A 13281-nucleotide genomic window follows, 5' to 3' on the forward strand; every position below is an offset into this window, starting at 1 on the left:
ATAATATAAGTGTTGCTGGAACATGCATTATCATCCTGTAAGCTGTGAAAAAGACAGTAAACCAAGTGTTCCAAGTCCTCCAATTATTTTTCTACTCCATTTTCGAATGTCGTGGTTTTTGTTTAAGTCTCAGACGTGGAATTAAGCTTAACAATTGTAAAATAATCAAATCTGGAATGAGTAACAATACAATTTCAGATTTAGCAAAATTTCTCGAAAAGTTAAACGATGCGTGTCAATGCGTTTTTCGCTTTATATTGATTCCACTAGTCGCGATCTATCCAACGGTGTGTGAGAATTGTGAGGAAAATGACCACTCTGGCAAAATAACACAGCACAATTCCTTTTTTAATGTTGCAACATGATAATGAAAAATCAGGGTTCTTTGCTTCAGATTCATCTTTTTATTTACATACAGCAGCACAGGCATTCAAACCAACAGCCAAGAGAGACATAAATTTATATCTGGTTTTGTTTTCGAGAGGAAGTTGCTCGCGTGAGTGGTGGCTTAAGTAACATTAATCAGGATTGTAGGCCATATCAGGTATAAAAAAACTCAGGCTGACTGGCGCAACGGTCGATTTCCACTTACTACATTGCATAGAAGAACCACCCACGTTTTAGAATTATTGCCTCGTCTTGAACAGTGCACGTATAGAATCGTATAAACTATATTAGAACCAAAATAATCTAAATGTATCTTTCTATTTTTTTTTCGCAGAGCTCTCGTGAAAAGTTTAGTCCAAAAGGCACCACATCAAATTATAAAGTTGCTCTCTCATCGATTCTAGTTCCCACTTATTACTTACAAATTAATACAGAAAAGCATATATTTCATCTCTTTTGATTTTGCTGGCGTGTGTTTATCAAGTCGAACCAAAAGTAGGAAATTGCTCTTTTCGCTTAAAAGGAGACAAACATTTCAATATAACAAGGTTTTTCTCTTTTTTTCACCGCCCTCTCACGTCTTTCTATTGCTTTCCATATTGATTGAATATAATAACACAGTCTTCGGAGTAATGTCTCGATTTTTTCTAACGCCATTTTTTATGTACGTGTGTGTGTGTGTTTGTCTCTTCCTTGTGAGAACAACTCATCAGTTTCGCCACTTTTGTCCGCGGGACGATATCACAGATCACATGAAATATTCCAAGCACACTTCCTTGTAACAACTCGCGCACGTCTTCTCAAAGTTAATTTGTAAGTCTCTTCCCCTGGGTAGGGCCGGGAAATTTGTTGCAAGTCACTCAGCGGTCAGCAATATTGATTCCTGCGAACAATATTGAATTGCATTCGTTGCTTTGATCGATAGTGGGGTAAAATAGTTACCGAGAGTCACCTGTCGAAGATCGACGAGAACAGGAGGAGAAGACCGAAAGATAGGAAAGTGTTGAGTGCTGAGGGGGAAAGGCCAGCGCTGCTGTTCTCCTCCATGCAGTTACCTGAAAATTAAAAGGATTTTTTTTATTTTATAAACAATATTACGTATTACAAATAATGTAATTATGTCGGGTCAAATTAGAAAGTAAAATCTTTAAAACAATTCATGTAAAGCGGCTCAGCGAGAATTCCCAAATTATATCAAATATTTTAAATTTTACCAGCTTTTCATCTTTGCAAAGATTATATATTGCTCTAGCACTGAATAGCTGCTGAACTATAAAGCCCTATAATTAAATTCAATATAGCAAAAATGTATACACAAATTGTGAATTTTTAAAATCAAAATCTAAAAAAATTGTGTTTCATAAAGTAGATGACTCTCATTTTTCATTTAAAAAAAGTAAAAAGCTTTTCTTCACAGGAAGCAGGCAAGTGTGCGCGCAGAAAGTGGCACAATTCTGGGTCTGTTGTTTTAGCAAATGCACTCGGAAAAGACCCCACTCGAGCCTTGAGAGGTGTGTGTGTTTTCTGGAAATGCTGACCTGAGCTGGTGACGTTGAAGGCGAGAATGCCGCCGACGCCGGGGCTGATGTCCCTCTGGCAGGAGGCGGCGCTGCTGGAAAAGTGCACGCCCAGGGGGCTCTCGCGGTAAATGAAGCACATGCGGCGGGCGCCGAGCGACGTCCTGCTCAGCGGCGTCGTGATGAGGAAGTGGGTGCCGTTGTCCTCCCAGCCGCCGTGGCACGAGTACGCTGCAAACGCAACACACACATTTACTCACACAGAGGCAAAAGAGAGTGGGCTGCGCAAAAAGTCAGTTCTCGAGAGAGCTCGAGCGTGACAGACGGCTCGTTTCGCCAGATAAAAAGCGTCGGGCAAATGTCGGACCACCGTTTTGTGCCATTTTGCCGGAAAATGCCACCGACACGGTATAAAAGGCAGATTATTTATACGTTTTCTCGACCGTCTCGCTTCGTTCGGTAACTAAACAGGCCAATTTTACTTTTATTTATTCTGTCTTGCTTCAGTTGGTTTAGTCAAAGGTATAGATAAAAATAAGACCAGACAGTTTTTTACGATTATTTAATTTTTGTACAATATTAGGATGGCCTTTCACATAAAATCAGTGCAAATGTCCTTGCTTGATTTGGTATGGTATTTTTTCTTTAATTTGCGCGGTCTTGTTCTGGAATTATTCACTGATAAAAAATATTTTCACTGTTAAGGGACCCAGCTCTAAATCAATATATTCGACATCAGTGAGAAAAATGTTTGTGTACCAATTTGCAATTTTATTACGAAGAGAAAAAAATACAGTCTATATTTCTATGTATATTTCAATTTATATTTACCAGGATATCAGATTTTGTAAAAATCGTATTTATTTATGAAAAAACTATAGTATTATTATTTGCCTTGTTTTGTAAATAAAAAAATTTAAAGTAATTACCTGACATTTTAAATTTTAAGTAGATTCAGGTTTTTAGAACAAAAAATATTATGGCAATTAAAAAATTAAATTTAAAGTATTCTAGTCCAACAAAATAAAGGCTTTTAAAGTCCCATGTCTGACATTTTATTGAGAGAAACCAGTCCGAACGTTGCATTTGGCAAGGGCTCAAGGCATTTGGATAAAAACCTGAAATAGTGTCGGTTCTTGTGCATTCGGATCGGAACTCCATTGTGTCCACGTTGGAGCAGCCGACGCGCAGGCTAGTGAATTCGGGCGAGCAGCCACCAGGGATGATGGCCGAGTTCTCGACGCTCTGCGACGTCTGCGCGGCGCTGTTTCCGCTCTGCCGACGCTCTTCCTGGCTCAGACCAATCACGCTGAAGCGGCCGGTGTATGGACAATCGCGCGATTCCGGGCTTGAAGCTGAAAGACGCATCGATTTTAGGACAAAGAGAAATGATTGCTATTGAAACTAGTCTCAATTCAAGAATACAAAAATTTAGAAAATATGAATAGATTCTCATGAGACTGAAATAATTGTGTTGAAAATCATTGAAGCATCAATTATAATTATTTCACTTGAAGAAATTTCAATCTAAAGTAGAAAATGATTTTAAATTGATTGAAAAATCTAGAAAAGGACGTCAGTTTTCCGATTAAAAGTATCCTTTTCCCCAGAATGTTATTTATATTTTCTTCTTTGAATTATTTTCTAAATACCAATGAAAGCAAAACAATAGTATATTTTAAAACTTTTTCTTTTGAACATTAGCAAATCTTGTTTTCCATGAGTTCATTTGTTAGTCTCGATAGAATAATATAGAGATGAAATTTTTTCTTGATGCAATATCCTCTGATACATTATTATTTTTTTTCAAGGGAATATAATTAGAAGGCTTTGCTTATTTCACGGCAAACGAACATGCTCGAGTTTCCTGCGGAATCACTCTATGCGAGGAGGAAATTGGTTTGTTTTGATACTCACTGACAAGGGTTACATAGGGAAGGGTGTTTTTGTCAAAGTGGTGCGAGTGACACGCTTCCTCTGGTCTCCGCGAAAACAATCCTGCAAACAAAGTGAATAAGAGGCTTTTGCCATATTCGGAATTTTTTTCTTTTCGTCTCCTCTGCATTTTAATTAGATGTTGCGCATGTAATCAATTTATTAATTAAAGCGACAGAGTGCCCCCTTTGAACTCTCAGTGTTTATATAGAAAAGCTCCTTTTTGTCAAAGACACTGCTCACCTGTTTGTAATTCAATTACGTGCGCGTCTCTCCTGTAGAACATCATGCATACGTATCCACTTTGGCTGAAACAAAACAAGAAACCAGACATCTTTAGTTGCTGCTTTTATGGAATTGAAAGAGCTGAAACGTTCCGGCAAAAAAAAACTCGAGACTGCTATAGTAATTCAGAGTAAGAAATATGTGGTAGGCAACCTGCGCATCTTTTGCGCCCACCGGGTTGCATATTGATCTTTGTGAAATCCGCGGCAACTGATATCATTTTAATCTGATTTTAGTGATGGGAAGATCTACAAAAGCATAGGCTTCCGTTTCGAATGCGGTGGTTGAATTCTGATTTTGTCTTTGTTAGGATTTTTTAATACTTAAGTAGACTTTAGGCCAATCACAACCCAATGGCTCGCGAAATATTAATAAAAAAACTTCATTTAACTAAATTTAAAATTTTGACTAATGAATAACAATATAAAAAAACATAATTTAGATTCTTCTTATTGATATTTAATTAAGTTTTCCTGGGTTCCGGCAAATTTTATTAATTTTAAGTGCCTAACACATTGGAACCACTTAACCGAACAACTAACGTTTAGAAAATCGGACACCGTTGAGCTCATCTTGTCAATACAAATAACTTCACTGCGCAACGGAGCTGAGTGTTTAACACCCTTAAACCACTTCAGTACAGGTTAGTAGCAAACAACATTTTTGCTTAAGTATATATGAGAACTACGACGGCATTTGTTTAAAGTTTTTAAATGATTTATTCAAAGTTTACAATGATATTTACGCCTAAAGTAACCGTGAATGAAAAAAAAATCAAAAGTGGTTTCCGGAAAGTAAAAAATGACTTAAAATTACGTAACACGTTGAGAACAAGACAGAAGTCCTCTAATAAAATCGCTTTCATTTAATTAACTCTTTGGATCGTCTCATTGGATGTCACGCAGAATATACTGTATAATTAATCACTATATTTTATCCTAATCAGCTTAATAGAAATTTTGTTGAGTTCGGTACCAAGTTAAAAACAATAAGGGGCAGCTAATCGATAATTTGCACTACTTTTGTCTCGGCCTCTGCTCGAAGAGTTGATGGAGAAAGAGGGGGCTGCCGCGCTGTTAGCGTTATTGGCTACAGTAAATCTGGGCGCGCGTGACGCGTTGTTAGCTGCTGCACAAACATAACTCTTCCTCCACGGCCGCCGCCTGCCTCTCCCGCTGGGGGTGGCATTCATTCACGTGTAATTAAAGCAGCTTTGTGCGTGCTTGCGGTGCACCGACGATGACATCCATTCCATAACAATGTGCCAGCCGCCGAGCTCGGAGCAGCTGCTTTTATTCTGTCACCTCTGTCGTCGTCGCCGCCGCTGCCGCCTGTGAATTCCCGTCGGCACGCGCTCGGCCCTAATTGCGGCTAATTGGCAAAGTCGACGACTGATTTCAAAAGTTGCTTTGCTCCCCGGCTGACGCGCATAATGGGCCTTTGTTGCGCCGCTGGTGCCACACGCCATGAAGGTTTGCTCGAGGAGAAACCGATTCATCGCTTTTGTTTCGAATTAATTTTATTCGTGAGTTTGTGAGCCTGGTATTTTTTTCAGGCTGAAACGGGTTAACATTATTTGTTGTTCTTCCGTGTTTTGGCAGTTCTATCTGTTGGTTGTTTTCCGAAAAAAAAACTAGGCGAGCAATTTTGCACTTATAAAAACTCTCTCACAAAATCACCCGTCGCTAAGTATAAAATTACTTATTTAATTAGCCATTTGACCAATTGCTAGCTACGGAAAATAAGCAATATGGCTTAATGATTAAAAAAAATTAGAATCGGTAAAATCTGAAGGAACCCTTCTCTGTCTTAATTCATGAAATGACTAGCTGGATGACTCGAGCTGCTTTGTGGATTAAAAATTAATTCAGAAGCAGCTATTGACAATATGCTAAATAGATTCTGAATTTTTGATCACATTTCCATTTTTGATCAGAAATTGAAGTCAGCCTTTTTCACAAACCGTCATATTGATGCAAAATTGTGCATTTATCCAAAAATGCGTTTGTCCAATGCAGGAAAAACAACACTTAAAAAATGCAATCTTTGTGCCAGAGGCCAAAGGGGATTCCTTCCAAGAAATCGAGAAGTTTCGAAATTTTGCCAAATATATTTTCTGGAAGGAAGAAATCAAAGCTGGAGAAACAGAGCAGCACCGGAATTCCGCTCAATTTCTCCCGCTTCTTTCTGTGTGTGGGGGGTGGCGGTGATATATACATTCGACTTTCATTTTTTCCTGCCTGCCAACGGCTGCCTGGCGGACGGGTAATGCATGCTAGATTTAACATCTAATGGAGCGGGCCAGAGTTACGGCGCAAACTTATAGACACTTGACGGCGGCGGTACGGTGGTAGGCAAGCAGGCAGGCAACCCGTTGTGCTCGGCTGCAGCAAAGTGGCTCTCGCTCTCTTGCTCTCGATAAGGGGGGCACAATGACGTGCCGAATATGCATGTGCGCGCAGACCGGGCCATAAATAATAAGGGCAGCGCATTCCGACCTTCCAGCCGCATGCCCGACGTTTTAATACGCGCGCGAGCATGGCCACCATAAATGATAATTTGTTTGGCGCAAGTTTGCGGCACGAGCCACTTTGTCGGCCGCAAAAATTCGCTGCTGCACAAAACGTGTCAGCCGCACGCACTTTACGACGCCCGACCACCGCCCTCCTGCCACGCGAATTCCTTCCCGCTGCCTGCAAAGTGCTCCTCCACTTTTAGGCAGCTGCAATATTGTTGCCGACGTTGAAACAGCTTTCGACTTATTTACCGACCGGACACCGAGTTATTGGCCAAATACGCCCTCTGTTCCACTTTCGGACACAAACGCCCCCAGAAAATCGTACATTTTTGCAAAGTATGCGTTTGAGGCTGGGAATTTTGTAGTGAATGAGAATCTTGATCTGCAAAAACTGTAATTACTGGCCTTGCATTTAATTATTGAACTGCCAAAAGTGTAACGCGGTCAGGTGTTTTTCTCCATTTTATTTGTTTGTTGTTACAAAGCAATGAAAGAGCACGGACGCCAAAACTTAACCTTAGTTTAACATAAAATCAGTGGATTTCAAGCCCATGTCAAAACTAACAACTATTTTAAAATATTAATATAATGTAACTGATATTAAACTATTTTTCCATTTCTGATCACCCGCATTTTATCGTTTTTGTCCGGGTTTTATAAATTCTTTCAATTTTACCCCAATCTAAAATTTAATTTTGACAAGGAGAGAACTCCCCCTAAATATTTTTAATAAATTTAACCTTTTAGTCCGAAAAAAAAAAATTTCTCTGCCTATTTTATGTAGTTTGATTGATGAAAAGTGGTCGTATTTCAATCATCTTTACATTAGTTACTTGTAATCCGCTTAGCGAGACCAATCGAATGCAATATTCATACTTTTGCAAAATTTTGCGATTTTTCCAAATTTTTCCAACACAAAAGATCTATGGAAAAATAATGTGAGAAATATAATGGTTTTAATAGAGTTTTAATATTGTTTTTCTGAGATCATTTGACTATAACATTCTTTTAGAAGATTTTTTAAAATGGCTTTACCGGGAAATTTGGAAGAGGAAAACAAGTTGATAATTTAAAATTTCATCAGCTTTTCTAATTTACGGAGATATTATTTTCTCTTTATAGCACTCATATTTTAATAAAAAGACCAAAAAACTGTAACGGATTCATTTTATGAGTTTACATGATCCGATTTTTTAGCCGAAGCGTTTCACGATCCAATTTCCCTTTAATCAAGTTCCATTCTGAGTGCGGCGGCTTCTCTCTCAATTGCTCCAATTTCACAGATGCTCTTTAATCAGCTCAGCTGGTATAATGTTGCGTGAATGTAAACATAGGATCCAGCCTAATGAAGAGCTTCTTGTGAACTCCTTTTTTTAATTTGATCAGCCCTGATTCAAGTGGCGTCGGACGCTAATGAATTCCCTTTGATGCTTTTAACACCGCTGGCACACTTTGCATGGAACTCGTTTGAAGTTGGTTCAGCAACGAGCAAAAATCGTATTGATGATCGTGCAACCTTTGTTCTCGTGCTGGCTGCAGCGGGAAATTATAAACGCACGTCGGACGGGCAAAGTTTGCAGAGTTGTTGATTTACTGCCCCCACCGGTCCACATAACTCATTTTGCCGCAGCTACCTGCTTCTGCCGCCTACATTTCTCGCTCCGCCAGCAATATTCCCAGATTGCTCCCATTGTTGGGGTTCATTGTTATTTTGCGCAGCAGACAAGTGTGATTGGATGTTTTGTACGCGGAGGCAGACGTCTTTTGCGCAACGACAGCTGAGGCCGAGATTGAAATTTCGCGGAAAAATGAGGCGAAGCTTTTCAAGAACTGAGAGACACTTCAGCTGCAGCTTTAAAATTATATCGAAAGTGTCGAGTGGTATTGTGGCTAGGGCAATCGAGCATTCAAAAAAATTAATCTATAATTAATTTCATTCATCAGGATCAACCGTCGCCGTTGTGCGGATATCGTTCTTAAATATTTCTGCTTTGATCGGCAAAAAGAAAATTCAAGTCGCATCCTCGGAATTCAATAAAATCCTATTGAGAAATTGGGTCGTGCTCCAGCATGCACGCAGTAAAGAGTGAATACGTGCGCCAGGCAGGGTCGAGCGATCAAAAGCGATTGTTTCTGCGCGGCCGCCTCGCGAATCGACGACAAAGGGTCGTATTTTGTTCTTTCCTCTTGTTCTTGTGTACCGCCATTTGAAATATTAATTCAGGCGAGCGGGCGCCGAATTTGGACGAATGGCTTGCTGCGCCAATAACTCTTCAGCGTGGCGGCGGCAGAAAAAGCAGCTTCTTTTCCTTCCACCCACTCTCCCGGCAGCTTTTCTTTTTATCTCTCCGGCGCCATGTACGCTGGCTCGAGCCAAAATAATAACAATAATAACTCGCACAAAGCGGCCTGTAATGCCTTGAGTTTCATTTTGCAGCTCAAGTGCAATCCCCCTGGGCGGACGGGCGCGCGCGCGCGTGAAATAAAACGCAGCTCGCGCGCCACCAGGGAAATTTACTGTTAATACGTGCGGCCCAACTTCATAATTCATTGATTGCCGGCAGCTAGGGGCAAACGAGCCCGACTTTTTAATTTTCTGCCAGACTTTTCAACGCAGAGAGTAGAGTAGAGTTCCTTGACACTTTGACCTCTGCCTTATTTTCACTAGCTTCTTAACTCTCCCCACCTGGGGCACGACTTTGACCATTTCCAGGAAGGATTGACGTTGCAATAAACAATTAAAAACATCTCCGGCTCTAGGATGTTTGTCAAGATAAAGAAAAGGAAAAATTTTATTCAAAAAAGCTTGTAATTACAAAAGACATAAAGCTATTTCAGCAGTTTGCAAAAATAAGTTAATTAAGTAAGTTATATTTACACGATTTTTCGTTTAATTTTGATTTCCCTAGTCGCAATCTATCCAACAGAATGCGAGTTATGACGTAAATTACCCCTCTGGCGAGACAAGTCATGATTTTGATTAAGGAGACAGTTCTTGCTGCTTGATTAACATGCAAACTTTGGAGCCAATTTTCTCAGAAATTTTAAAAGCAGCTTGGGAAAAGCTAAGCTTTTTACCAATTTTCAGAGCATATTTAAGGAAGAGGAAATTATTATTTTAAATTTTTTCCACTATTTAAAAAAGAAAAAAGAGCAACAACACCAAAACCTGTTAACTTACATATGTGTAGTACAGATTAAACGATTATGCCGAGTCAATTTTCAGAGTTTAGAAAAAAAAGACAAAATTCGACCTCATTACAAAATGAAGCTTTTTAAATCAATCATCTCATAGAACAATTTAATTAGACCTCACGATTAAAAATTTGCAATTCTCTTTGCAGTGCAGCAAAATTGTCTGCAGTCAAACACGACGTGTTTAGCTCTTTCGCAGGACAGAAGAGAAAAAAAGCTGCTTCATTTTTTTCGCACAGAACGGAGCTCTCCAATTGGCGCGCATTATTTATGAGAAAGGGGTTGCATTTGAGCCGCCGCGTCGGCGATTTATGACCTCGCCTTATTAGGCAGTCACGCGATTCGCGCGGCAGCCAAACATAAATAACACTTCGCGAACGGGCGCAGGATAAAAAAAGCCCGCACACACACACACACTCAATTGATTTATATCTCGCGGGCCGGCGGAGCAATTAGCAAGGCAAATAAGCCGCGAACACAAAAGCAGCCCGAGAGAAGAGTACAAAAAATAAATTACTGTAAAATAAAAAAAAAACAAAACTGAAACTCACCACCCAGAGGTCACGTGGGTGACGATGTGGGCCGCTTCGGCCGTCACGTGACGGTCCTCGGTGCACACCACGCGCATTTCGCCGCCGTCGGACGCGTTGGCGATTTTCAGCGTCGTGTTGCGGTGGTGGAATTGGTACGAGCGCCGGTAATCCAGCGTGTGCCAGTGCGGGAACTGCGTGATCCAGCTCGGGAACTTGCACTTGTTCGGCGATGGAGCTGAAACACGGGAGATACGAATTTTCACGTTTTGAAAATGTGAATTAAAATTGTTAAATTTGAAAATTGCGGTGCGTCATTTATGGTTCACTTGATACACTCCCCATAATTCAGAATTCCGAATTTTAACAAATCTCAAACTTCCATTAAGGTCTTCAAAATTTTGTAAATTGCTCAATAATGTGAATCGATATGTGCGATTTTCAAACTTTTGCAAAATTTGGTGATTTTTCCAAACATTGTCAAAAAAAAAAAGAATTATTGAAATCACTTGGAGAAATATAACGCCTTGAAGTAGTTTTTTCCCAAGATAGTTTTCGTTAAATCAAGCTTTCTTATGGCTATTTCAAAATATTGCAGATACAAAATAAATAAAGTATTGACTTTAGAAACTGACCTTTTCTGAGAATCATAGTCCTGGAACCCTCCATAGGGGTGAAGAGCCCGTTGCAGGTGGCGTCCCCGGACTGGGCCACCCAGTAGTCTACCGTCTCGTCTGGCGACTGCTCGGTGGCTTTCTCATATACGAAGCACCGATAGCGATCCTCGTTGGAGGTCGCGTGGCTGTGGTGCACCAGGCCGACCAGGTACCGCGAACTGCCTTCCTTCCACGTGGCCAGGCACTGCAGCTCCTCCACTGTAACAGAAAATTGCAAATTTAGAATAAAATTCAAGTTCCAGTCAACTGAAAATTTGTGAAAAATCACTTTTATCTTTGCCAAAAATATTCTCAAACAATTTTAAAAGGTGCTTTAATATTTCCTGATTGCCGTTTATATATTTGGGAATTATGGTGCCAAACTTTAATGCTAACCAAGAAGCGAGCACTGCCTGATTTTATTTAAAATCAAGATAGGGTAATTTAGCTCACAATTTGCTCACTATTGGATAGAACGCGACGAGAGAAATCGAAATGAAGCGAAAAACATATACAATAAACGGTTAAATTTTCGATCAATTCCGAAAATTTTCTTGATCCGAAATGTGAACAATTCATATAGTAAGGATTATTTGTTGCTGAATTCCACAAACAATAAATAATACAATAAGCCAGCACTTTTCAGCTAAAATATTTAATGTAAAAAAAACATATTGCTTAAATTTTTTTTCAATATAATAAATACAGCCACAGCCCTTTTATTAATAATTTTTTTATTTTACACTTGGCCTTCAGAATGAGCAATAACCAGTAGAAGATATAACAGATTTTTTTATAGCTTTATGAACTGCATTTTGCAGCAGTAATTCTAAGAGAAGTGCCGTCAGCTGCGAAGAAATTTACATAAATAGCGTGCAATGCTTTCGAGAGCAGATTAAAAGTTGGAAACTTTGCAGACGTGCTCCATAAAAAGGCGATTTTTCCGCGGTACTAAATTTAAAAAGCTGGGATTTCCGCACGCTTATCACCTAGCTAAACGAGTCGCGGATTAAATTCACTCTGGTTCAGAGCGGCCTCAGGCGATCTTCGAGCTCTTGAAGCATCGTGCGTTGTTTATTTGAAATAACAAGGTGGAGAGAAAAAATTAAAAGTTAACTGTAGTTGGCTCGAGGAGTTTTTACACTAAACCTTTTTGTCAATAAGAGGAAAAAAACAAACCGAAATCGTGCCTGTAGGCCAATCGTACGTGATGCAAGGACCAAAGATCAAAAATGATTTATTATGCATTTAGCTTACTCATATCTCTCAGTAGACCTTTGGGCTTAGACTTAAGAATTTGGTGTTATGACTATCGATTTTTTAATCTTTATTAAATGGAGCAAACGATCGGAGCCTATAATAAAATTCATTTGTTTTTGGACAATTCGGTTTATAGACTAAGATAACGGTTTTAACTGATCGATCCAGATATTTGCTAAGAAATCAAGCCTTCAAAAGAATCAAGCGAAAATCATTTAAGCGGTTGATTTGATCAACTATGATTTTTTAAATGATAGAAGACTTTTCTATCTGCAATTCTTGTCATAATAGATAGTCAAATTTTGTTTTAGCGTGTAACTAGGGCTGTAAATAATTATGGTTTTGATGCAAAACTTTTGAAAAAAATTTGGACTGTTTGGAGCAAAATTTGAGACCTTACGCTATTACATATATAGATAAAAGGAAGAAGCAATCTAAAAAGCTATTTTTAAAAATCTGTATCTAAATTTTTTTATTAAATCTTCAAATTCTTCAAATCTTTAAAGTAAGCAAAATATGTCCCAAGAAATCGAGTATGATTTCTTAGCTATTTTTTAAACCCCTTAATAAAGAAAAAAAACATAATTATGTGCATATGTCTGACCCTTGAATTTATTTAAAATACAAAATTCCATTATTTCGTATTCAATGAAAAGAGATCAGGACATTTATGTAAATAACTTATTCTTTTGCATAAGTTCATCGCAGTAGCAACTCCCTCAAAGCATAAAATAAAACTATACAGCTAGGGGCTAAACATTTTCAATTAAACATGAATGTAGACCTTTCCTAAAAAATGTTTCGAATCGACAGGAAGATATTTGACCAACAATATGTATTGGAATTCAGAAAAATAACTTCCAAACTAAAAGTTGGACGGATTTAGCCATTTTAGACGGTTTTGATTATTTTTGTTAGCAGAGATTAGGATCCGACAATGGGTAAAAATTCTGTTGTATTATAAATCTGAGAAAATTTTTAACTTTACCAAGAATATT

General features: G+C 38.9%; 1 protein-coding gene across 6 annotated transcripts in view; it reads right to left on the reverse strand.

The window, feature by feature from the left end:
* Positions 1–381: 381 nt before the first annotated feature.
* The window catches only part of LOC135939432 (uncharacterized), a 175800-nt gene continuing 162900 nt past the window's right edge, over positions 382–13281 (reverse strand). For all 6 annotated transcript variants that reach the window (XM_065483858.1, XM_065483833.1, XM_065483866.1 and 3 more), the window contains 8 exons: positions 11003–11242; positions 10389–10605; positions 4083–4147; positions 3822–3902; positions 3023–3259; positions 1926–2135; positions 1330–1442; positions 382–1270 (listed from right to left, as the gene is read on the reverse strand). In XM_065483858.1, the coding sequence (XP_065339930.1) occupies positions 1336–1442; positions 1926–2135; positions 3023–3259; positions 3822–3902; positions 4083–4147; positions 10389–10605; positions 11003–11242 (1157 nt within the window). In that variant the 3' untranslated portion in view covers positions 382–1270; positions 1330–1335. The remainder of the gene's footprint in view (positions 1271–1329; positions 1443–1925; positions 2136–3022; positions 3260–3821; positions 3903–4082; positions 4148–10388; positions 10606–11002; positions 11243–13281) is intronic.

This window comes from Cloeon dipterum, chromosome 1, assembly GCF_949628265.1.
Source record: "Cloeon dipterum chromosome 1, ieCloDipt1.1, whole genome shotgun sequence".
NCBI classification, from domain to species: domain Eukaryota; kingdom Metazoa; phylum Arthropoda; class Insecta; order Ephemeroptera; family Baetidae; genus Cloeon; species Cloeon dipterum.